At 34.9% G+C, this 27,497-nt stretch overlaps 1 protein-coding gene across 50 annotated transcripts in view; it reads right to left on the bottom strand.

Annotated features, from left to right (window-relative positions):
* The window catches only part of SIPA1L1 (signal induced proliferation associated 1 like 1), a 368,156-nt gene that overhangs the window by 123,377 nt on the left and 217,282 nt on the right, over positions 1 to 27,497 (bottom strand). For all 50 annotated transcript variants that reach the window (XM_016423170.2, XM_056810730.1, XM_056810732.1 and 47 more), the window contains 2 exons: positions 19,706 to 19,894; positions 1,903 to 2,077 (listed from right to left, as the gene is read on the bottom strand). In XM_016423170.2, the coding sequence (XP_016278656.1) occupies positions 1,903 to 2,077; positions 19,706 to 19,894 (364 nt within the window). The remainder of the gene's footprint in view (positions 1 to 1,902; positions 2,078 to 19,705; positions 19,895 to 27,497) is intronic.

Genomic DNA, 27,497 nt, shown 5'->3' on the forward strand with positions numbered 1-27,497 from the left:
AACCAACTTAGAGGTCCACAAAAATATTACCTAGCAAGACAGTACATCCACCTTTATTGAAGGTTTTCAAGAAGAAAATGGATGAACATGTTAGATATGTGATAGAGAGGATTTTCCTATGGAGAAAGGATTAGACTAGATGACCACTATAGTAATTTCCGCTTCTAAAATTCTTTAATTCGTTGACAATAATTTCAAGAAAGGAAAGGATGGAGAACAAATTTTAGAAGAAAGAAGCAAATACAAAAAATTATGATTTTGGGGGTAGGTTTAGGTTTACTACAAAAACAAATACCAGAACTAAGAATTCAACGGTCACATCCAACCACATCATTTTACTTACATTTCTATGTATAATTAGATTTGTAAAGTGTAATATGTTTCTAATGTGATATTTCTATCTATATATAGCTGTTCACTGCATATTTAGTAAAACCTTTGTTTTCTTGCTTTTTGACATCCACAGGCATTTTAGTAAGAACTGAACTAGATGACCTCTTAGGTTTTATGAGAGTTGAGAAAATTTCATTCCCCAAATGATTTTACCCCTGATCCTATGACAACCTATACATTTATATAATAAAATGCATGTAAACCAATCATTGGAAGGAGGGCTAACATATATTTTAGTTATAATACAAAACCACAAGGAAACTTGATGCATACTTGGCCATGTAATTTCTCTGTTCAATATCATTTAATAGGTCTCTTTTTTTAATGTTAGAAAAACAGAGTAAGTTTTAAAAAACTGTTTTTGTTTGTTACATTAAAATTTCCAGTTCCCGGGGCCAGCTGGGTGGCTCAGTGGATTGAGAGCCAGGCCTAGAGATGGGAGGTCCTAGGTTCAAATCTGGTCTCAGACACTTCCTGGCTGTGTGACCCTGGGCAAGTCACTTGACCCCCTTTGCCTAGCCTTTACCATTCTTCTGCCTTGGAACCAATATACAGTATTGATTTCAAGATGGAAGGTAAAGGTTTAAAAAAAAAATTCCTAGTTACCTCCCCACCTGTCTCTTCCCTCCCTTTTAAAAAAGATATCATTTAAGAAAAAGTTATATGTACTTATAAAACTATCCCTTGCTTATTTCTATTTATCAATTCTTTCTCGGGAGGTGGCCATGCACAAGTCATTCTTCAAAAAATGTTTCTGTATCTGTATATAATATTCTCTTGATTCTGCTCATTTTGTTCTTCCTAATTTCATGTAGGTCTTTCCATTATTTTTTTTAACTTAACCTCCTTTTCATTTTTTATGACACCGTGTTATTCCATCTCAATAATATGTCACAACTTATTTAGCCATTCCCCATTTGATGAGCATCCCCTCAATTTCCAGTTCTTTGCCACCACAAAGACAGCTACTGTAGAACATTCAAGTTGTTTTCTTTTTTTTTTCCTGATCATCTTAGGGAATATACCTAATAGTGGTATTGCTCTATTACATAGAGAGTAAAAAAATAAAACTCATTTGTTACTTAAGGTCCTCCACTCTGTGGGGTCTTCCCCACTTTAAACATCATCAAATATTATTTCCTTCACATATACTTCAGGAAAACTGTCCTACTGACCTACACTCACCTTCTTTCATACATTTCATATGCACATAAAGCCCACTCTCACATCTCTTTCAAATTTCTTTTAAATTTTTAACAAAGAATTTAAAAATGTAAAACCAATCTAAAATTTGACTTCTTCTAGTGAACCTTTTCCAAAGACCAACACTTAGCAACGACCTTTGTTTATACTTCTTTTCTATTTTGTATTGTGTAATAGAATTAGCCATTTGTATACCCTTTGGACCATATAATAACTAAAATTCATGTCTTCTTCCTCTTCAGGAGCTAGCATTACACTTTATATCTAGTATGCACTTAATGTCTATGAAAGCAAAATGTCTCTTACTTTTAGTATCAAGTTGAGCACGATACTTCTCAAATCCTTTAAGACGAACTCGTTCTCCCAAAAGTTGGAGGAATTCTTCAAAAGCAGGGCCTGCTGACTCATTGTTGTACATTTCTTCTTCGGTGCTCTGTCCAGATTTGCAATACATGATTCCCACTTTCAATTGATAGCTTAACTGTGAAAATAGGCAATACCAAACATCTGAGTAAATAAAGAGCCCTTTTTGTTACACTTATTATTTTTACTTAACTGATTCCTTAGGAAAAAATGCCTAAAAAAATAACAAACAAAAGGCACATCTTTTTTCCTGGGTACTTCCATAATGTTAGTAATTTTTACACTCAATAAAGGTAGCAGAGACTTCATTCACTACGGCTGTAAATTTCAAACATATCGGCAGTCGTCTTCATGTGTTACAGAAATGACTAGAAAAATAAATTAAAACTGTCTGGATGTCAAAAGTATGCATCACTAGAATAGAGGTTGGCACTTCAGGGGAGACTCCAGCTAGTGGTTTACAGGCAAGCATCAACAAATAACAGCTACAAAAAACAGCTTTGCTTTATAACAGGAAGTGTGGAGAATGGGGTGATGTGTTGGTGTGGGTGTGTCCTCCATAAGGATTTTGGGTGGGGATGTGTATGGTGGTGGTAAATTTTTAAAAGTAAAGCCCATTTCACAAAAAGAAACCTTGAAATGAAAATAATATCTGTCCCTAACAATTTCATCATCTCCTTTCTACTTCTCAGATAAAAGAGATATAATTGTCCCATGCACTAAATAAACGTAATTCTTAGGTCACCAGTATGCTGCTCAATATTAGCACCAATGATTGAACCTTATTTCCCCCAAAGGTCATTGGCTAGATGAAGTCTTTATATAAACCAGTGTTAATTTTATTGAAGTCTTTTATTTCCTTATCATTCATTTCTAAAAGAAAAAACCTTTCTCTACTCAGCTAATCTTCCTTTGTAACAAAGATTTAAGAAAAAATTAGAAAAGCAAAACATCAACCTTATTTGATTATATATATGTAATTTTCAACAGCCATAGTCTCCCCACTTCTGAAGGAAGAGAGGAAGACACATTTTCTCAACACTCAATTTCACTCTTCTCTGAGATCAAATGGTCATTGTAATAATCTAGTGTTTGACTTTGTTTAATCGCCTTTTTCATTTCAGTCTTCTCATGCTTTTCTGATTTCTATATATTAACTGGTACTCAAGGTATAACAATATTTCATTAAATTCACATATCACAATTTATTTATCCATTATCTAACTGATGGATAGCCATTTAGTATCTAGTTGTTTGCAACCAAAAGAACTAAAAATAATATTGGGGTTGGTTATCTCTCTTTCTATTTCTGACTTCCTTGGTATACATGACTAGCTGAAGGAACCTCTAGATCATTTGATATGAACATTATTCACTTTTTTTTGGTAAAGGGAGAGGGGGAATAATTTCAAATTTCTTTCCAAAACCATTGAATCAATTCACATTTCTACCCACAATGCTAGTATTCCTATCTACCCATGGCACCCAATAACATTATTACCCTCTTTTTAACTTTTGCCAATCTGTTGGAAGTGAGGTGAAAACTTAAAGTTGTTTTGAATTGTACTGCCATTATTAAGGACTTGCTTTAATGTTTCATGTAGTTGTTAATAGCTTATAATCCTTTTTAGAACTGTTTGTTCACATCCTTTGACTATTTATCCACTGGGGAATGTATATTTTGGTTAATTCATTATACACCTTGGAAATGACTTTTATTTCTCCCTGACTGATTCCACATCTCACTTCCCATAGAAGCTTTTCTTTTCTCAAGCATCCTTTACCTCTTCCTCTTGGATCTCTCTGAAGACCTGGAATTTTCTCTTCACTTGAAAACCCCTTGGCATCACTCCTCCAACTCTCTTCCTTTTCCCCAGTGTCTGACAGTGTCTTAAGTTCCCCTTCTCCTTCTCCTTGTATTCTTCACCTCATCCTCTTTTGTAGTCTCCAGCAAACTTCAACTCCAATTATCTCTTTTATGTCTCTCTCTAATCTTCAACGTCTATCTACTGGTACCTTCTATATTGCCTTCAATATGCCCAAGTCTACCCTCATCCTTAAAGCATTAGATCCTACCATCCCTGTAAACATTATTTCAGCCAAAATCCTGGAAAAAGTTGTCCTCAGACATTGGTTCTATGTCCTCTCTTCTCACTTACCCTCAACCCTCTGAAATCCTAAGTTCTTTTTCTTTTTGACTTATTGACTGCATTTGGCACTGCTATCTGCCTTTTCTCTCCTAGATATTTTCTCCTTTCTGGGTTTTTGTGACACTAATCTTCTGATTCTTATACTACCCGTCTAACAAATCTTCCTCAATATTCTTTGCTGGTTTATTATGCATATCATGACTACAGACTGTGGATCTTCCATAAGGCTTTATTCTAGGCCTTCTTCTCTTCCCTTTCTACACACTCTTTTGGTAATCTCATTAGTTCCAATGGCTTAAAATATCTTTCTGCAGTTGATTCTCAGATGTTTATATTGTATAATTATAATCTGCTCCCCAGAACTCCAGTTCCCAGCATCCCACTTTCATTCTCACATATATCCTTACATTTTGGAGATAAAGATTCTGGGACCCCACCCCCTCTCTCTTTTCACACAAATGTGGCTGGGAAAAATTTTCTTTACTCAGGCTTTTTACTTTTTTGTCTTTTACTTGAAGTGATTATTAATAAATCTTATGAATATAATATTTGGACTTATTAGATATTAATTTTAATATTACATGTTCATGAACCAGTGCTCTCTAGAGCTCTGGTCCCACTTCACCAAATGCAGCTAAAATTCTACATATCCGAAAGAGAATTCATTCTCTTTCTCCCCAAGCCCTCCCATTTCCAAATGTCCATGTCAAAGGCACTACTATTTTTGAAGTCTCCTAGATTTATAATATTGGCATCCTTGACTTTTTCCTCTCCATCATTAAATGCACATTTAGTTGCCAGATCTTGCTGTTTCTACCTCTTTATCTCTTCAACCCAATCCCCCCTTTGAAAAATTATGAACTTAACTACCACCATAACCAAACAAACAGTTAAGTAAATAATGCATTAAAATTATGTTAAACCAGAAACTCCACATTGATTATGATTTGTTTAAAAATATGCAATTTATATAGGTGTGCTAATATTAACATCCTCTGCTTTTGAGTTCCCTTTGGATTCATTTTATTTTGATACTTTTTTCCTCTTGATTTTGTGGCTATTATTTTTTAAAATGTAATCATAGTAGGTATTATTCTTATTCTCTTTTCATCTCTTTATATATTTCCTTTATGTTTTTCATTCCTAATAAAATAATAAAATTCATTACATTCAAATATCACAATCTATTTGGCCATTTCTTCCCATCACTGTACTTAGTGTTGTTCCTAGTTATTTTGGTCATTACATGACATAATTGTTTTTCTATTCACATGTTAACACTATGTTAACACTTTAGTTCAAGATCTCATTACATCTCATCTATGTTATTACAACAGTCTCTTGACTGACCTTCCTGCCTTAAGACTCTCCCCATTTTAGCCCATTTCCCACGCTATTCCTAAAGAAATACTTTAAGTGCAGATAGAAGCATGTCAATCTCTTGCTCTATAAAATTCAGTGGCTTCCCGTTGCCACTAGGATAAAATATAAACTCCTTAGTTTAACTTTTGAAAGGTCTTCACGACCTGGACATAACCTATCTTTCCAGCCTTACTGTATGCTATACTCCCCCATCCTCCTAAACTCTGTGATTCAGTCTAAACTGCCTGAAAGTTCCTCACAAACAACACCCCATTTCCTATTTTAACATCTTTGCAGAGGTTATCTTCCATGCTTGAAAATTAGTTCAAATGAGAACTCTTCCCCGCATAGTGTTTATTCATTGGCATATTGAACACTAGGCTATTTATTTAGTTCAACTGCTTCTCATTTTTGCGTATCTAGTATATTTCACTGACCACTTTTTTTATTTGTTAGTAAACAGCAAACAGTTTTGATGATTTTTTTTTAACTTGATGTCTGGAAGTACAATTCCCTTTTCCATCCTTTTGAACAGTTCTATACAGTACTAGACCACAATCTCTGGTAAGATTATACATATAACATTAAATCTGTAAATTAGTCATCAACTTTTTGCTAAGTGGCATGGAGGTGAAACCACATTTGTTTTCATTTGTGTTCTCTTATGATGTGTGGTTTAGAGGGTATTTTCATGAGGTCATTTATAGTTAGCAGATCTTCTTTTGAAAACTGCACATTCAAATTCTTTGACTACATATCTATTGAAAAATGTGAATGCTTTCTTTAAGAAGGGAGTAAGTAACAAGGCAATGGATGTGAGAAGCATTGACCACTACCATTACCAATGCTGCACAAATCTTAAAGTAATTATTCCTGATGTGCTTATTCAAGAAGTTACTAACTAGAGAAATACTTTCTGAATTTGTTGTCTATATTGGACAGTCATCACTTCATGGGACCAAAGTCAAAATCAAAACAAAATTAGGAAAAAAGGGTTAAAGGTAAGAGAGCAACACAGCACACAATTACAATGCCTGTGACTTGTCTTAATTAAGAAAAGTTACTGATGCTGAAAAAGGAAAATGTATAAAAGCAAAGAAAAACCATCATTTCCTTCAGAAGTTTAACATATATAAAATAATCACCATAATAAGGAGCCTAAAAAGGACTCAGAACCTACTTTTCAAAGTAAAAGTCTAGGAGGCACGACCAATTTAGGCCTAAATAGGAAGACCGGTTGGATGAGATCAAGTACACATAGACTGAAGGTCACCCAGTTCCTAATGAATGAAAAGAATGCTTTCCCAAGATATCTGATAGAGGGTATAATGGGGAAAAAAAATCAATGACAACAACAAAGAAAAAATGATGGATCAGATGTTAGTCATTAAATGGCCACAAATCTTCTTTTAAAAATTTTTATCAATTCTTTATGAGAATGATCTACATACATATCAAGTATATCTGGTTTAAAAAATGAGATGAAAATAGGTAGGCTTTATGGTTTTCTCTCATCGATATCTTCAGTCAAGTAATGGAATGAAAGCTAAAGGAGAAATGTAATTCTGCTGCCTTTATCATAAAATGTTCCCTGACACATTCAACTTCTAGAACAACTTTATTCAATCAGCTCTCAGTATTACAAGTCAATCAATCAATTGCTGTATACATGGCACTGGGGATACATAATACAAAAATCCAAAAGCTCTGAAGGAGCTTCTGTTAAATTAGTAACTAAGTTTCTTTAAAAGTAAATGCAGGATATAAACAAAATAGGGGTAGGTGGAAGCACTGACAACTGGGAGAAATCAGGAAAGGTTTCTTGGAAGAGATGGTATTGAGCTGAGCCTTTAATTGAATTAGAGGTACCAAGTCATAAAGGCAAGTAAAGAGAATCTTAAAGACGAGGAAATAGTACACACAAAGACAAACTGAAAGGCACAAACTACTAGAATAGCAAAAACAGTAAGTTGGTAAGTTGGGCTACTTTTTTTCCAGAGCCCTAGTCTTTGCAGGTCGGGTTATTTTTTTTTTCTTAAAAAGATATAGAAATAATTTTCAAGTTTTAATGGACTACTGATGGAGCTTCCTGGTACCTTAAGTACAAAAGCCAAATTTGCTGCTTGTCTCTTAGGTTAAGTGGGGGTACCAGCATGGCCAACCAAACCCTGCTGAAAAGTCTTTCCATGAAATGGTTAGCCTAATGATCTAACAACGTTGAGACCTGAATTCATAGGAGTAGAACTCTATTGGCTGGTCTGTTCATGTTACCTTAATGATTCCCATCAATCAGCAGTGGCTAGCACAAGATAAATTCTTAATAAATGCTCTATGAGGGGCAGGTAGTGTATTAGGTGGTTCTTTTATTAGGTGGTTTATGGTAATATGGGGTTGCTGAGGAAGCACACTGAGAAATAAGGTAGCGAGAAGTCAGATTCCTGTCTTCCTCCTCCCCTCCCACCAAACTGTTATTCTCTTCTGTTGGATTCAAGTTGGGATTCAGACTAAGTTGATTGAAAACTTTACAGATAACTCACTCTCTAAATTGTTAGAAACGGGGCTTATTTTAAGGAGGGAGGGGAAAGGGAACTTGGATAAGAGAGAGGGATTTAGAATTTTCCCTGATCTACAGTAAATCTTAAAATGAGTAAGTAAAATTATATAGTCTTTTGAGAGGGATGTTCTTAACAGTTTGAAAGGTCTTCAGAGCCAAACTCCAAATGTCTCAGAGAGAAATCAGTAACCCAAAAGGCAGAGAAATCTCCTCAGCTATTCTTCCTCAAGTATCAGAAAAAAAAGAGTCCCCAGCAGCAATTTGTGTCCCTCTGTTTAACTGCCTTCTCCAGGTCACATTCTCCTCTGGAATTTTTCCTTGATGGACAGATCTCCAAGCTTCCATTAATTGCTTATGTTTCTCCAGTTTTTCTGCGGTATTATTCGCTTACAGTAGGTAGCACAGTGGAGAGAGTGACTGGCCAAGAGGTCTTGGGTTCAAATGTGACCTCAGACACATCCTAGAAGTCACTTAAACCTAGGTGGAATGGATACGTAGCCAATTCTAAAACAGAAGGTAAAGATTTTTAAAAATTTAACAAATATCACTACTGTAGCAAGGAAAGGGAATTATAGGAAGAGCAATATTGACAGGCCTGGATTCAAAGCTACTGGGTCAGGGTTCCAAATTGTTGAAGAGACAGTTTTTCCAACAGTACTCTGGAGCTGCAAGTTGAAGGAGAAAGGTGTGTGGCTGAGACATCCTGGAAATCCATCCATCAAAAAACTGGCCTTGAGGATTTACTAGCTGTGGTGAGAGAATATCTCCAGTCTTCCTGGTGGACAGCTGGACTGGGGAAAGATCTTGCTGGCACATCTGAGGACATCAACTGGACTCCTGTACCTGAGTCAACAAGGACTCTCTATTTGTGAGATTTTGATTCCCTGTTGGACTTGCTCTTAGAAACTTAGGTTTTAGTTTAGTGTGAGTTATATAGTGTTGATTTAGTGGGTAAAACATTTATATTTCACCCTCTCCCACTCTCCTTTCCTTCATCCCTTCTCTGTTAAGTAAATTCAATAATTGTGTATGTATCTTCATAGAAACTTCTGACAAAGGTTTAATTACTCATATTTATAAAGAGCTAAATCAATTGTACAAAAAATCAAGCCATTCTCCAATTGATAAATGGGCAAGGGACATGGATAGGCAGTTCTCAGATAAAGAAATCAAAACTATTAACAAGCACATGAAGAAGTGTTCTAAATCTCTTATAATCAGAGAGATGCAAATTAAAACAACTCTGAGGTATCACCTCACACCTAGCAGATTGGCTAACATAATAGCAAAGGAAAGTAATGAATGCTGGAGGGGATGTGGCAAAGTAGGGACATTAATTCATTGCTGGTGGAGTTGTGAACTGATCCAACCATTCTGGAGGGCAATTTGGAACTATGCCCAAAGGGCGACAAAAGAATATCTACCCTTTGATCCAGCCATAGCACTGCTGGGTCTGTACCCCAAAGAGATAATGGACAAAAAGACTTGTACAAAAATATTCATAGTTGCGCTCTTTGTGGTGGCCAAAAACTGGAAAACGAGGGGATGCCCATCAATTGGGGAATGGCTGAACAAACTGTGGTATATGTTGGTGATGGAATACTATTGTGCTAAAAGGAATAATAAAGTGGAGGAATTCCATGGAGACTGGAACAACCTCCAGGAAGTGATGCAGAGCGAGAAGAGCAGAACCAGGAGAACATGGTACACAGAGACTGATACACTGTGGTATAATCGAATGTAATGGACTTCTCCATTAATGGCGGTGTAATGTCCCTGAACAATTTGCAGGGATCCAGGAGAAAAAAACACTATTCATAAGCAAAGGATAAACTATGGGAGTGGAAACACCGAGGAAAAGCAACTGCCTGAATACAGCGGTTGAGGGGACATGACAGAGGAGAGACTCTAAATGAACACTCTAATGCAAATATTATCAACAAAGCAATGGGTTCAAATCAAGAAAACATCTAATGCCCAGTGGATTTACACGTCGGCTATGGGGGGTGGGGGGGAGGAAAAGAAAATGATCTATGTCTTTAACGAATAATGCTTGGAAATGATCAAATAAAATATATTTAAAAAAATAATTGTGTATGTACTATTTTCCCACTGTATTACTTTCCTTCCCCTTTCCAAAGTATATACATTTTTAACACTATTGACTGACTTGTTTCCCTCTCTTTGATTTTTTTAGAGAAAACGTTTCTATTTCACAGAAAAAATGCACATATACACAAATGGTGAAATTAAAATAAAATAAAAATCCCAGTATTTCAATGACAGTATTTCATGTGGGTGTACTCTTCTCATGTAGTTAGCACCCCTAACAAATTCTTGTAGATAAATAACCTTGAAAAGAAAGCGACAAGGTGACTTGAAAATTTCAGTATCATGAGGAAAAATGAGTCTATTAGGTAATTGATCCCGAGCAAGAGCACCTAGAAAAACTGCAGTTGCTCTAAATAGATGACATTTGCTGGGCATGAGGGACAGTGGGATAATGCAACAAAAGAAATTTGACACAGTTGACTATAAAACAGTATTTTTTTCTCAATCTTTGGCATGACCCAAAGGAAACCTTCCAAATTCATGTTCAGTTAATGTGATCTTCTTCCAAATTTCCTACTTAAATGGTAAATGAAAGAATCATATCTGAATTTCTTAAGGGGCAACCTCTAATATTCATACTTTAAGATGAATCTTGAGGTCAGGTCTTAATAATTTGGGCAAGATTATAAAAGTACTAGTATGATTTAATTCAAGTCCTCCAATTACAGAAGTTGTGGTAACACCAAAAACATACAGATAAAGAATGTCTTCAGCAAGGTTCCCAGCACATTTTTACCACATAGTGTACAATAAAATGGGCTCGAAATGACCAAATGTATTCCAGGAAAGGGACTAAGTAATCAATACGTCTGTATGCCCAGAAAACAGCCAGGAAATTATGTGTTATCAGATAGGATATTTGAAAAAAGGCAACTAAAAGGTAGTATTACAGTGAAGAGGGACAACATTTAAGTTCTGCTTTTGGCATATACTAAAGATGTAATCCTGGTGAAGTCAATTGGTCTCTCAGTGGTGCCAGGAAGTTCTCTAGGGTTTACATTCTAGATTCCCAGTAGAGAGAGGTTCCCAGTTTGGCTTCAGAAAAAAAGAGGAAAGAAGAAGCCATAAGACAACTTGTTACTCTTTTCGAGTAGAAAATCTGGGTTATAGTTTAAAAGCCTTATTCCGAGAGGTAAAGGGCCTGAGTTCTAATCATAACCAGGCTCCATAATGCCTATGTTTTCTTGAAGAAGTCATATAATTTCTCTAAGCCCCACTTTCCTCATAAGTAAAATAAAAGGGTTGGATGGATGATACTCTCAGGTACGATCCAACTCTAAATCTATGAATGTATAATATCTAAGATCCCTTTCAATTATTCTTATCCATTTAAAAAGATCAAGAAGATGAGGATGACTATTATATAAACATAAATGAAAAGTATCAGGATTCCTTGATCTCGAAATTAAAATTCAACAGCTGATATTAAATTGCTAAGGACCAATATACACAGAGTGTGCTAACTACAGACTTATAATGAGGTTTCCTGTTGAAACTTAAAGAGGCACATTTAGGAAAAATAAAATTAAATACCATTTAAAACTGAAATTCTTATTTTAAAATTTAAAATAAAAATATTACTACAAAAAGAAATAAAAATCAAAAATATAGATTTAAAAATCAGACAAATCCACAGTCAACAGATCCGTAATTTGTAACTAAAGGCAAACTATATGAATATAAACATAACTCTTTATGGTTTGGAAATAAAAGTGAAGACAATCATGCATTTGCACATTTTATTGTGTAACTGTTAGAAAAAAAGTCCTCTGCTGAAAAGGCTATGGGACTATTTTATTGTGCTTTAATACTTGAAAAAGCCTCTGACTTTATTGATATATTTTGGTATACTCCAGAGATGCACAATCTTTTAGAGATGGAGTGCTAGGTGCTTCCCCCACCCAACCATCAGACCAAGTGCCATTTCCACCCCCATCCCCCAACATTCTGTGCCCCTCCACTCACTGAGTGCTGGACAAACTGCTTACCCTCCATAGTGCACCCAGGGGAGGGAGGAAGCACTCCCATTGGACTGCTACACAGGGTTGGGCAGGTAATATAGTCAAGCTTGGGGAGAGGGGTGCAAGCACTCTAATCCCCTATAGCTATGTGAGTTATGATGCTCTCAAACTTAGCTCCACTCCAAAGTGGAAATTGAGGGGACCTTGAAAATTTCAAAGTACACCCTCTTTAGCCACTATTCAAGGAACCAGAAGCCATTTCAAATACAACAGTTTATTGAGATAGAGAAAAAGGTGGCCAGGAAAAAAAAAAGCAAAAAAGTTCCAGCTTAAGGAAAACCCCTTATTTAGAGGAAAATACAGGTTAAATGACATCATTCTGACACATTCATCTCATCAGTCCAGCCTTCCAGAAGGGGTTATCCTCCAAATTAACCTTTTTAGCAAATGACAAGGGTTGAAGTCAGTTTTTAATCTGGATACAGGACTGTTTGGAAGATGCTACCTCTGACAAGTCACTATTGTTTTTTCCCTCAGGCAGGAACCCCTTTGAATGAAAATTCAACAGACTAAAGTAGCCAAGGGTTGCCTTCATAAAACAAATTCCTATATCACTAGACTAGAGTTTTGAACATTTTTAAAGTACAATCTCAAAAGACATCCTCAAATCCCAGAAATACTTTGTATAGTAAAGACACCGGTTGCTTCTGATAGTGAAGACATAAGTTGTTTCTGTCTCACTCAGGCCAAAGGTAATTAAGAGGACGTTATATTCTGAATGAGGTAGGACATTCTTGTTCTGCAAGGCTTGCTGTCTTGAAGAGACCTGCTAACTACCTCCTATAGGGGAGAGAGGTGCAGCACATCTTTGCCTTACTCCTGCTTTCTAGTTGTAAACTCTGTGCTGCAGGGATTGAGGCACTGGGTCCTTGGCATACATGCCATTTGTGGTATGTGTGCCATAGGTTCACTATCACAGTATTTAGTCTGACTTTATTCTCAACAATGATAAAAACAAAACTGGAAAAAGATTTTGGTTTGTTGTTGTCACAAAAAAAAATCTATCGTAACATTTTAGTCATAAGCACTCATCAATGGATCAGTATTTGTAAACATTTCAAGTTCATAGAAACTTCTGGATCTTGAATTCCATTGGCCTGGCATTCCAAAATACAGTTATCTCCACAACAAATACAGTGTTATCATTTAATTATGACTATACAGATTAAAAAAAAATTATAATGCTTTCACAAATTTTTCTATAAAACAATATTTGGTGGAAATAACTCCGCCTATGTGATGTTATATAATAGAGACAGCCTAATTAATTTCCCATTTTGGACATTAAGAAATTCTGCTTTGAATATTTTTCAGTTCAATTTTATTTATACTTTAGTTGAAGAAATAGGCCTTCCACCTCTCATCTCTTACTCTGTCATTTTAGTTTTCCCCACTTCCCATCTAAAACTCTTTCATACATATTGTCAGTCACATGTAGCCCTAAGTCAATAACTGCATGTTGCTACCTAAGGGTTCTCTTACCACACAGTATATGCTCCCTTAGTATCCAATTTACATCAATTCAACAGTTTTATCTGCTTCAGCATTTACTTAATCTAAAACACTGATATAGGTGCAAGGGTATAAAAATGAAATATGCCACAGTCTTGACCTTCAAAGACATTTTAGTTTGCCAAGGAAGATGAAATTAAATCCAATAATAATACAAGGTTGAGTATGATGGACAAAAGAGAGAAACAGGAAAAATTGGTCTGACATGAAGAAAAAGGGAATTTTTCTAGCTGGAGGGGGGGAAGGGGAAGGCATGGAAGAGGTGCTATTTAAACTGAGGCTTAAAGAGAAAGAAGAATTTTAGAAGGCAGAGGTGAAGAGAAAGTTGTATTTTAAGTATTGAGAAAGCAGTATTTATTAAGAATTTACCTGACAGGGCAAATTATTGTATTAAAACAAGTTAGCAATATTGATCATAAAAATAATTTTAAATTCTGTATAGTAATAAGATGAGACCATCATGGGATTGTGAGTTTTCTTAGAATGGGAAGAGAAGTTACAATAAACATGGGATACTAGTGAAGACAATAGACCTGAGTATGGTGTGGCAATGGAGGACTGTGGGCAGATCTTAAAAATAATATAAAACTTATAGGAGCCATAATGTGGGAGAAGTAAAAGAAAGATACAATATAAGGAGAGTAAATATAGTGGCAAGGAAAAGGTAATATAGGAGGATTCTGTTCATAATAATAATTATGTTATAATAAATAAAATCTTTGATTTGGGGACTTATTTTTTCTCTAGGGTTATCCTCTGGTCTAAGCACATTTTCTCTTTTCCTGCATTTGCTCTACTTGCTTCTGAAATTCCATTCACATGAAATTTTCATGAAAATGAATCAACCTTAACTGACCAGGCTAAGTCATTGAGAGGCCATCTTACATTTAAGGATTTGGTTTGTTCTGTCATGCAATTTGTATCATTTTTTGCATATCATCTGCATCTTAACCTTAGCTAACATTAACATGACTTCTTAATTGGGATTTCTAGAGAGTAACTCTAGCCATTTTTTTTGGACTACTGTTTTATATTGCTGACTCATATTGAAAGCTTTCATTAAAATCTTAGGTTGTTTTCAATTTGTTGCCTAATCACTTTTCAGCAAAAACTTATTAAGCACTTGCTTTGTGCCAGGAATTGTCTTCAATTTTATGTTTAATGTGACACTATATTTAATCATGTCCTATGATTATAAAGAGAAAAATCTAGATTAGTATTTTCAAGTTACCAATTATTCACAAAAACGGTATTCAATAATGGATAATTTTCCTTTTTGTAAATCATAAACACGAGTTAAAAAAAAGTTGCTACCCTTTTATGCACAACTCACTATCAAGATCAACATAGTAAGAACTGCCAAGGGAGGCAGGTAAAGGACTGTTTTTTTTTTATGTTTTTAAAATGGAAGTGATACGGTATCACATAAGACAAATCTGCTACTGATTATATAATTAAATTTAGATGACTTTTTATGTAACCAAGTAACAAACAAATGCAGAATTATTTCTTCCACCATGGAAATAATGAGTGGAAAAAAATCCTTCCATTCTGGTACTAGTGATAAAGTACCATACTGAATGGAATCATTGGCTTAAATTGGGCTTTGGTATTATTTAGTAATTCCAATTTATCTGTTCTCTATACAAGAGACATTCCAAAGACTCATTATGATGTGCAGATGACAAGATTTTAGAAGGCTAAACTAAAAGATATCCATCAAATAATCTTACCTCCTCAATCCTATACAGTGGTACCTTGACACACTAGTTTAATTTGTTCCAGAGCTAGCTTGTAACTCAATTTGCTTGTGTGTCAAATAGAGTTTAAGTTAATGGAAATGCAATTAATCCGTTCCAGACCCCCCAAAACCTCACGAATATTTTATTTACTTTTAAATATGAAAATGTATTTCATAAAAAATAAATTTATTAATTTGTTTTATTTATTTATTTTTATATTATATTATTTTATTTATATAGATTTTATATTATTTTATTTATTAATTAAATCTGTTAATTTGTTTTATATGCTTTTAAATACAAAAATGTATTTTATAATAATAAATAAATATATTCATAGATAATAAGAAGGAATGTAAAGAAATAAACTTTCTTATGAAATGTTATTTACCTTCAAGGTCAGGTGAAGATGCTGGCAAGGAAGGTTTTCATTTTATGCACTATCACTTAACATAACTCACTCTCTACATAAAGATAATAGTGTTAGTTTATTTAGAATAGTAAAAATTTGGGTTAATCAGATCAGGAAGGATCAGTGTAGCCAGTGGAAACAGGAGAAGCAGTTCCTTGCGGAACCAGGGAGTCTTATTTGTTTTTTTTCTAATTCAGTAAAAAAGTTTTTTGGTAGTTCAATGGGTATGGTACTAAATAAGTAAATAAGTTTGGGTAGAATGGTCATTTTTATTATATTGGCTTGTCCTACCCATGAGTAATCAATGTTTTTCCAATTGTTTAGATCTAGTTTTAATTTTGTGGATAGGGTTTTGTAGTTGTGTTCATATAGTTCCTGTGTTTGTCTTGGGAGATAGATTCCTAGGTATTTTATTTTGTCTAAGGTGATTTTGAATGGGATTTCTCTTTCTAGTTCTTGCTGCTGAGATGTGTTGGAGATACACAGAAATGTTGATGACTTAAGTGGGTTTATTTTGTATCCTCCAATTTTGCTAAAGTTGTTGATTATTTCCACTAGCTTTTTGGTCGATTCTCTAGGACTCTTTAAGTAGACCATCATATCATCCCCAAAGAGTGATAGTTTGGTCTTCTCATTGCCAATTTTAATACCTTCAATTTCTTCTCTAATCACTACAATGTTTCTAGTACAATGTTAAATAATAGAGGTTATGGGCATCCGTGTTTCACTCCTGATCTAACTGGGAAAGCTTCTAGTTTATCCCCATTGCAGATGATGTTTGCTAATGATTATAGATATATACTGTATATTGTTTTTAGGAAAGGCCCTTATATTCCTATACTTTCTTGTGTTTTCAATAGGAATGGGTGTTATATTTTGTCAAAGGCTTTTTCTGCATCTATTGAGATAATCATGTGATTTTTGTTGCTATGGGGTTGTTTAGGTAGTCTATTTCTTCCTCTGTTAGTCTAGGCAATTTATATATTGGTAAATATTCATCCATATCACCTAGATTTTCATATTTTTGGCCATATAATTGGGCATAATAGTTTTTAATGATTGCCTTAATTTCCTCTTTATTAGAGGTGGGCTCTCCCCTTTTCATCTTGGATACTGTAAATTTGGTTTATTCTTTCCTTTTTTTAATTAGATTGACCAAGACTTTGTCTATTTTATTTGTTTTTTTCAAAGTACTAGCTTCTAGGCTTATTTATTAAATCAATAGTTCTTTGACTTTCAATTTTATTAATTTCTCCTTTGATTTTTAGGATCTCTAAGTTAATCTTCATCTGAGGATTTTTAATTTGTTCACTTTCTAGTTTTTTAATTTGCATGTCCAATTCATTGACCTCTGTCCTCTCTAGTTTGTTAATATATGAAATCAAGGATACAGGAAGTTTTATTTGGGTGGAGTTAGAAATCCTTTTTATCCTTATATTTTCAATAAATAATTTATTTTTTATAACAAGAGTCTCCTTAGCCTCCTTGTGCCTAGTTCTGAAGAGAAGTTCACTTATGAGCTTCACTTCACTTTAATATAAACTGAAGATACTTTGTAAGCACAAAAAGAAGAGTAACTAAATCAGTTCATAATCAATTCATTGCACATTATTACTTTTACAAGGTGTTCATTTTTCAAAGTACCATTGTACTGGAAAAGCTTTAAATACAGAACCAGTATTAGATTATACCTACTTTCTGAGGTCTTGCCAAGTTAAGTGCAGAAAAGTTCACTGAGATGAGAAGAGCAAGCCTACAGTAGGTGGTAAATTTTTTGGCCATGATAACCTCAGAAACTAAGAGTAATACACAATAGTCATCAGTCCTACATATCCTTCCTCTATAGTGAATAGAAAGTAGTAATGGGAAAGGGGGCAGAGGTCACACAGTTTCTAAACTACTTAGAAACATTAATTTAAATAAAATGGCATTAATTGAGAGTATTTAAAAAAGGATTACTATGGAATAGAATTTCAGCTTTTGTGGCAAAAAGGGTTGCGGAAGATGCAAAGCGATAGAAATTTTGAAGATATCTTAGTTATACTCTAAAAAAATTGAATACATATATACATTCATTCATACCTATACACACACACAAACACATAATTACTCAATGACTCCTTTGCAAAGCCAGGAATATATAGGAAAATGGTGAAAAAATTTTTGGAACACTTGACTCTGGATTAAGATAGGAAAGAGATCAAAGACTTATACACAACAGAAAAAAACTGAAATCTATATATCATTTGAATCCTTTCTGAGAAAGGAGGTATGAAATGAAAAATGCAAAATTGCTAAAAGAATAGATATTGATTGACATTAATTTTGACCATTCTTTACATTAGTTTAACTAATATAAAGCATTTATCAAAGTATAAAGGCCAAAAATGCCTTAAAACAGCATTATCCAGTAAGCACCCATTCTCTTGGTCAGGGTTATTAGACTATAATTTTATTCACAGTATTTTACAGAGAAGTATGTTAGAAGATTATGAAGCAGTATGACCTCATGAAATAATAAGAGTCATGTGAAAAATGAATTTACCAAAAAAAGCTTATCAATCCAATATACCCATATTATCCCAGAAACATTTGATACCGAAAGTTGAAAGAGGGAATGAAAAATGGACCAAGAAACAAGAGCCTTCAAAGTTTCTCATTTTTAACAGTGGCACTACACATCTGTATATTTTAATTTTAAATATGTTGCATGAAAAAAAAATCAAAATGGCACCAAAAACAAAAAAAGAAGAGTGGCTAGATAAGTTTAAGTATACCCAGTGAAAATCCATCAGAGAGGTAACATAGTTTGGAGGGTATTATATTTCAAGATAAATGAAAAAGAGCAAAAATACCAAATCCTTAGGGAAAAAAATGAAGGATCCGTATGTCTACTTTCTCCTCTCTATAAGCATTTAAGATTCCAGCTGTAGAGCTGGAAAGGATGTTGGATGAAATCGAGCATAACCTCCTTTTCTTAGAGATATAGAAACTGAGGCCCAGGAAGTTAAGTGATTGACCCACAATAACAAAGGTAGTAAATATCAGAGATAGGTTAGAAACCAAGTCTTTTGACTCTAGAGCAAGTGCACTTACACTGTAGCAGTCTGTTTCCTTACATCATTATATAACTTGTCAAGGTCATCATTGATGAAAATATGAAGAACAGTTAAGCTTTCACAAATTATATTTTCAAATCTACCATCAAAAAACTGACTAAAAGCTGCACAGATAAAAGATCTGTTTGTTTTTCATTGAATATAAGAAATATCATATTCAGTAGGACAAAATTTGTTTTAATGTCCTTCGCTATATTTCCTATGCATGTTGTCTATTCAAAATTACTTGCTACGTAATCTGATCAACAAAAGAGATAGCTTTGTTTAATGAGCCTGAGAGTATTAATATTGAGCAAAGTATAAAACAGAGAAATTCATGCTAGCCAATTGTGTTTGCTACCAACATGAGAACTATTTAGCATAGAGTCCAAATGGAAGAGAGATTGATGCTTTATTAAAGGCAATATGGTTCTGACAAAGTTCCTTTAAGTGGATTGCATTGTGCTGCTTTTATTAATCAATGAATCACTGAAAAGTCTACTAAATGAGATCCAAAAGTCTGTCAAGAATTTGCCCTAACAATCTACACGGGGAAAAAAAAAGAGAGGAAAGAATGCCCACTGTTCAGACCAGGATATGCCAAAGATCAGATAGTCCATTAAGCTAGTCTATCAGTACATATATCTTGGGCAGATGAAGAAAATAGTCAGTGAACTAACTGGGCTCTCAACTGAGTAGGAGAAAAAAATTGGGGAAGATTATATTTGGGAAAAATAGTTCTACTCAGATAAAAGGAACATTATCTTCTAGAATTTCACTTACCCCTTGTTCATCCAGTTTCATGAGTTGCTCTGTGACTTTGGGGGTGTTGAAGGCCAACCTCAGGCACTGAACATTTAGCTCAGGAATCACATGCTCCAGTACTTCTTTCAAGGGCAATCCTCTAGCTGTACAATGCTTTGCAGTTGAAGGGATGGCATCTTCTAGTACAGCACCTCTTAATGTCAGGAGCTAGAAGAGAAGTATATTTTGGTAAGTCTCTTCCAACATACTGGTGTGCCTCAAAAGATTATTATTTAATTTAGCAATCGTAACCAAGTCCTACAGTTTCATATTTTGGGAGGGATGAATTATTTTTGTGAGGTTACATAAAGAAAGGAAGAAGAATCAGATAGTATGAGAAATCATGTTAATATTTATGTATGAGAAAATGGGGCAAATATCTTAAGAATGACTGAAGAAAGCCAAGCAGAATCCAAATGGTGTATATAATGAAAATAATTAAATAATCGAATAAATAAAAAAAAATTTCAATGCTACTGCTTACTGAGTTTCAAACTCCTCTGGAATTTAAGGCATTTCACAACTGAGCATCAGCCTACATTTCCAAACTCATGTTACTCCTTCCCACAACAAATATTTTACTCTAGCCAAATTAGACTATCTCCAGCTTTCTAAACACCCAAAGGCTAAGTTTTCATTCCTTCTCTTCTTTACTCAGTCACTCATTATGTCTGGAATATTCTCCTTTACGTGCATGCTAAAGAAAAATTCTATTTAAACTACCTCAATGCCTATCCAATGAAATCTTACCTTCTTTATTAATCTCTGCTTAATCTTTTCCCTTTCTTCTTAGATTTCTTCCTTTGAAATAACTTTATCTATCAAACTCATAAAGTACTTTCTTTTATAATTCGCAAATGAACTAATGATAAAATATTGCATAATGAAGTAATGTTTTTATCTCTGTAAATTATAACTTTGATGAGGGTAGGAACTGTAGCTGAACAAAACTTTGTATTCTCCCTAATCCCTCATTGGTGTTCTACACCCAGTAGGCACTCTTTCACTGAATAGTGATCAGCCAAAAAGTAAAATGGCAAGCCACATATTAATTTTATTCAAAGCTGACTCAGTAAGAGGATTTAATTTTAATCTAATTAGAAAAAGTTAAGAGAACCTACAAATATAAACCTTATTCTCCATTTCCTTTTTACTTAAAAAGCCTTCTTTCTCTTCAGACAGAATGTGCATTTAAGCTAACAAGAGCTAAAGGGAAATTTCTATGTATTAACAACTAGTTCAGGAAGAGCTAATGCTCCTTAGGCATAAACTCTAATGGAGTCTTAATTCCCAGGAAATGCCATGTACCACTTGTTAATCTAAGTGTAATGTTGCCTATGGAGGGGAGAAAAAAAGATCTAGAAAAGATAAAATCAATATGCTGGCTTCTATTAATCTTCCTACATGAGGAAGAGACTTTATGCTATTTGTAGTGAGCATACCTGATTAGCATATTTCCACTTTCATTTGCATTTAATTGTTCACCTAGTACTGATGATAGGAAAAACTTTGTTCTTACTATTTAATATCTAATTCTGACAAAAATAGAGCCCTTTTCTTTTCATATATACAGATATAGAAAGAGCTCAATAACTCAATTGTTAGGGTCTTCACTTTTATTCTGTAACAGGCCATGGGGACTGAGACCACAAACATTCCTTATTTAGAAAAAAGCCTCCTAATTCTATTCAGTGTATCAGAGGCAACTGGAAGACAAATAGTTAATTTCACAAAAGATGAAGTCTGTGGGGAAAAAAGTAAAGAATAACACTCCCTTTACATAATTACTTTTGCTCTTACTAATTTCCAGGTCATTAGTGTTATTAATGACTAGGCCAATGTCTTACAGAGAACAAAGTCAGTCAAAAAAGACTGGCTCCAATGTGAATGTGGCTTACATGAAGCTGAAATCAGGTTGGCTGGAGCTCAAATTAAATTATAAACACCATAAATCTTCAGCTACAGACCTTCCATCTATAAAACCAGGAAAATCTCTTCTACTGACCATTTCATAGTTATTTATGAAGCAAGTGAAAGTATACATGGATAAATGACTTGAAAATAAATACAATAGGGGAGCAGATAGGTGGCTCAGGAGATGAAGAGCTAGACCTAGAGATGGGAGGTCCTGGGTTCAAATTGGATCTCAGACACTTCCCAGCTGTGTGACTCTGGGCAGGCCTTACTGCCTTCTGCCTTGGAACCAATGCAAAGTATTGATTCTAAGACAGAAGGAAAGGTTTTTTTGTTTTGTTTTGTTTTTTAAAAAAAGAAAGTAAATACAGTTCCACAATAAAAGTAAGGTGGATTAGTTTATTAATAATTCTGATAAGTATAGATGAACTCATCCTTCATGTTCATTAAGTGGCTTACACAGTTTTAAGAAACTTTCATACAAATGAAAAGGTTGATGAGTAAACAGTTATTATTCCTATTCAGATTATTTCCAAATCTATTTATCCAATTCTAGTCTTTCTGCTGAGGCCCAGTCCTTCATACAACCAAATGCCTCTAGACATTACAAGTGTAATATAATTACCTCAAATTTAATATGTCCAATTTTCCCCAAAACATTCCCCTCTTCTGATCTTCCCTATTACTCTGGAGAGGACCATCATCCTTCCAGGCACCAAGAATCACAAGATCAGTGGGGTCTTCTATGCTTCTTTCAATCATATACATCACCTCAAATTATTTCTCCACAGTCTCCCTCATATATATCTCTTTCTCTCTCCATGTCCCTTTTCTAAATAACTGTATTAGCTTCCACATTGGTCTCTCTCCCTCAAGTCTTTACTCATTTCAGGATACCAACCACTCAGTTGGCAAATCTAACCACACCACCCTTCTGCTCAATAAACTCCAGTGGCTCTTTGTTATGTCTGGGATCAAATATAAAATATTTCAAAATTTAAACATCTTCCCAACCTAGTCTCTTCCCACCTTAATAACATTCTACTCCCCTCCTTGACTTTATGATCAAACTGGCTTGTTCTTATTCCCTCTATCCAACAGTCCCATTTACTGCTTCTGTGATTGTACTGGCAATGCTCCATACTTAGTGCTTGGAATCTCTGGCTTGCATTAAACTTCAATTCAAGCACCTCTTCCAGAATGCCCTTCCTTTCCCTGGCTGCAACTGCTTTCTCTCTAAGTGCTCTAGTGGCATTGTGTATAGAGTGCTAGAGTCAGGGGGACCTGAAAACAAATCGAGTCTTAGGCACTTACTAGTTGTGTGACCCTGGGCAAGTCACTTAGCCTCTGCCTGACTTAATATCCTCATCAGTAAAATGAGGATAATAATAGTACCTACTTTCAAGGATTACTTGAGAACCAAATGATTTTATAACTGAAGTGCTTAGCACAGTATCTATCACACAGTACTATATAAATGTTAATAATTAAAGGCAGCTGGGTGACTCAGGGGATGGAGAGCAAGGCTTAGAGATAGGAGGTCTTGAGCTCAAATCTGACCACAGATACTTCCTAGCTTTGTGACCCTGGGCAAGTCACTTGACCCCCCACTTCCTAGCCCTTACCACTCTTCTGCCATGGGATCAATACATAGATGACATTAAGACAGAAGATAAAAGTTTAAAAATAAATATTAGTAATTATTGTTGGAGTTAGGAGAAGTAGCAGTGGTTGTACTGCTATTTAATAACAGATGAACTAGTATTAAATAAAGTAAATACTCAGAGATTTCATACTTGAAGTACTACTGTACAGTGCATCTTTAGTGCAATAACACAGGCAACCTTTCACCAACATCAGTGTTAAGCCATGTTTATAAAGTAAATAGATATCATAAAAACATCAGCCCTATATCTTTCTCAATTTGTTGAAGACTAAATGTAAATGTCACTAACTGGAATTTTTTCTACCATTGTTAATGATTAAAAAACAAAAAATTGAAGTTCAAAGTTTCTGTGAAATGGCTGCTCAGCAAACAAGATGAATTTGAAGTATTTAACTATAAAAATAAAGCTCCAACAAAAACTGTTATGTTTAATGAACTTTATTTGAACTATTAATTCCTCTAGGAATTTGGTGGAAGCAGAGCAAACTCAATGGAGCTTCAGTAAGAGTTTAAGGGATAGTGGGAGATATCAAGGGTCAACATATTCAGAGGCATTCAAAACAAATTACGAATGAAGAAGCACAGAAAAGATTTAACAAACCCAAAAATAAACAGAGATGAGAAAGGACTGTCCTTTTGTGGAGCCAGGGGAAAAGGAGATGCAATCTGCAATCAAATCAATAAACATTTGTTCAAAACCTACCTACCATGTGCTAGAAGCTTTGCAAGGGATAAAACTGAGTCATTATGAATAGTCTCAGATTTAGAATAGTGGAATAGCCACTGTGGGGAATATGTGTGCCAATTAGGCAGCCAATAAAGGAATTGTTGTGTAGCTATGAAGGCCCAGTGAAATTAGATAACAAAATTATATTGGTTATAATCAGCATGGTTAAGTGAATTCATCCCACCACCATTCACCAGGTTGTGATTAATAAGAGATGAGGCAAATATTAGGAATAATCCAAGGTGAGAGGTTATTAAGGAAGGAGCATGAAAGTAGAAGATATAAAGTTGTACTAATTAACTATGTCATCGAGATAGATAGGAACAAAAATTAAGTGATGTCAAAGCCTAGGAGAGTACTGAGGGATGGAGGACCTGAAAGTCTTAAAGGTGAAGAATAGGTTTAAGAGTAGTAAAGTATGACAAGATATGATGAGTTATGGTAGGATAGAGGTAAGATAGAGATCTTGATCATGGAAAAATACTTGTGAGCGACAGTAAAGACCAAAGGTGTATATGATTATGGTAAAGTACAGGTTAAAAAAATTTAGGAGAATGAAAAATACAAATATATAAACTAACATAATAGCTGGAATTTGAGCATTTGAATTAAATATTATGTAAGAAGCAGCTACTTAAGCAAACTAAAGAAGAAATTTTTGGTAAAATCTCTAAAAATATGGCTTACTTAATGAAATGTTCTATTTTGTATTCCAATTTATAGACTAATCCCTGTTTATATACACTTGAAAGACATCATGATTGACATAATGAAATGCCCGGTTTTTGGTCAGGGAGAATTGCTTAGAAACATGCCTTTCACACTTTCAAGTTGAGTGAGCATAAGTAAGTTAATTAACCTCTCAGAGCCTTGTTTACCTCATTGCAAAATGGGGGTAATTATACTTAAACTACCTTCACAAGGTTGTCATAAGGCTCAAATCTATGTAAAATACTTTATAAAGCATTAAGGCACTCTATGTCAAGTTAATAATAATGAAAATAATAGTTATAATAGATAACATTTATATATTATTTGCCATGAACCAGACACTTTCCTTCCTTTTATCCTTACTTCTTTTGTAACCCATCAATTGGGTACCTATATGGTCAATAAATACTGAGTGCCTACTAACATTTTTTATGATAGCTGTCTTTATCTCCAACTAAAGAGATATTCTAAAATTTCATGCTAAAAATTGCTGGCAATGAGGAGTCAAAAAAAGGCTAGAGAGGCTGTGTGAACAGAATATAACTCCCATATAAATGATATGAACTTTGTGCCACCTGAATACAGAAAAGGTAGATCACTTAGCTGGAGTGATTAGGGAAGGTACTATATAAGAAGTTACAATCTGTTAGTAACAAAGGAAACTCATTCTAAAAAACAAAAAGTTGGATCCTAAACTTGTCTTTAAAATTCTCTCTGAACTTTGGTTCTATCAGCAATATGGAGATACTACTCTTTGTTCTAACCGTCTGACAGAATTGCAAAGAAGCACAGAGTAGTATCTCATAAGTACTGCAAAGATATACCTTGTGGTGGTGGCTGGTCTTGGATAATGAAAAGGTTTATGATTCTGTCACCCAACATCTTAGAAGTGTACATGACTAAAAGGAAAAGATGGTGGAGAGGGAAAGAGTAGAGCAAGAGTTGCTATTTCAATGTATCGTTGATTACTAAGTTAGGTGGATAGATTACATGCTCCTTTTATGGTGGAAGAATGGTGTCAACATTTTGACTCATTTTCAGAGTGCTAATGGATTATCAAACATAAATATCTAAATAATATTAGAAAAAAAAGTCAATTAGAACACTTCTATTGTGACAAGGAAATCACTTTAAAAGACTGATACATATTAATTTAAGGTCACCAAGGAATTCAGCTATGTAATTCCTAAATGAAAACTCAAGTCAGCCGTCAGCCTTTTATAGAGTTTAATTACAAACAGGAGGAAGAAAGGAATTGAGAGAAAGAGAGAGAGAGAGAGAAAGGGGAGAGAAGGGAATAGGGCTTAAATACCCCCTCTGTTTAGGCTGGGCCAAAAGGCCCAAGCCCTTAGATAGCTGGGCAAAGAAAGGAGATCAGTCCCTATTACTCACGTGACCAAAATGGAGAAACAGTCTCCGGGGCCCCCACCTTCAGTTTCCTTCAGAGCAAGCTTCTCAGAGCACACTCCAACCACTCAGACAAACTCCTCAACCACCACCCCTGAGTCTTCAGACCCCTCTATCTTTAAGGAAACCATCCAAGTTGCCTCCCCTCAGTTCTCACATCTACCAATCACTGTCCATCAATTTCCCTGTGCCAATGGTGGCTCTAGCTTAACCCAGGACCGCCCAGAGGTCTCTGGCTTTGCACATGTCTGTTGAAGGTCATATTCTCAAATAATTAAATCTTTGATCCTTTGCTACAGCCCTTCCTAAATCCTGTTACCCTGAGTAGGGTAGAGATTGGAATAATTAAATTTTGATCTATGCTGCAGCCCTTCCTAAATCCTGTTAGGACTGAGTGGGGTGGAAGTTGTATTTTCCAAGACCTGATTCTGTCATTCCAAGTATCTCTATTGTATCAATTCTAAAATCAATCATGACTCAAAGAAATTCCTGTTCTATGCTTAAGCATAGGACAAAGTCCTTTCCATTGTTCAGCAAAAGGTTTCTGTCCTAAAGTAATCTTAAGAAGGGAGGAGGAGGAACCTCCCATGCCAATGGGGTTCCCATTCCAATAGACTATCAGTAAGAAATTTTCCAAGTATGAAATTTCCCAATGGTGAAATTTCCAACATTTATAAGTCTAAGAAATTTTAAGGTTTACACTATGTGAAGATTGGATTTAGCTATCTCCTGATTGTAACAATGAAGGTACTTAGCTCTTCCTTTATTGGGAAGCTAGAATTGTAAGCTACAATCTATTTTCAGATTTTAACAAAAGTGTTAAGTAACTACAAAAAGATATAATCTAACCAAAGAAGGTGAGAACTAAAGAATACGCAGTCCTGGAGAAAAGCATATACTGTGATTGGTAAACGTGAAAATTTAGAGGAGGTGACACAAGAGAAAAAGGTCTTTAAATTGAGGGAAAAAAGACTGAAGACACAGTCAGTCATTCAGGCTTGGAGTGAAGGATCAGTCACTTGGAGCTGAAGGGAAGATGGACATTCGGAGATTCATTTGGACATTCGGGCACTGACTTGGAGAAGCGACCGGACAGAGATCCAGACTTCTTTTAGACTGTTAGTGTTGGCGAGAGAAAAGCTGACTTAGTGACCCCCGTCTTTATGGAGGCATGAAACCTCCAGGTAAGGCCCATCTTCTTGAAACTGTCTTCCCCTGGCTTGGACTTAAAAATTCTAATGGGTTTAAGATGAAGCCAGAGTTTTTCCTCCTTTCTCTCCTTATAACCCCTTTTCCCCCCTCATTCCTTAATATCTTCCTTCTATTGTAAATATACTATCATAAAT

The sequence above is a fragment of the Monodelphis domestica genome, chromosome 1 (assembly GCF_027887165.1).
Source record: "Monodelphis domestica isolate mMonDom1 chromosome 1, mMonDom1.pri, whole genome shotgun sequence".
Taxonomy (NCBI): domain Eukaryota; kingdom Metazoa; phylum Chordata; class Mammalia; order Didelphimorphia; family Didelphidae; genus Monodelphis; species Monodelphis domestica.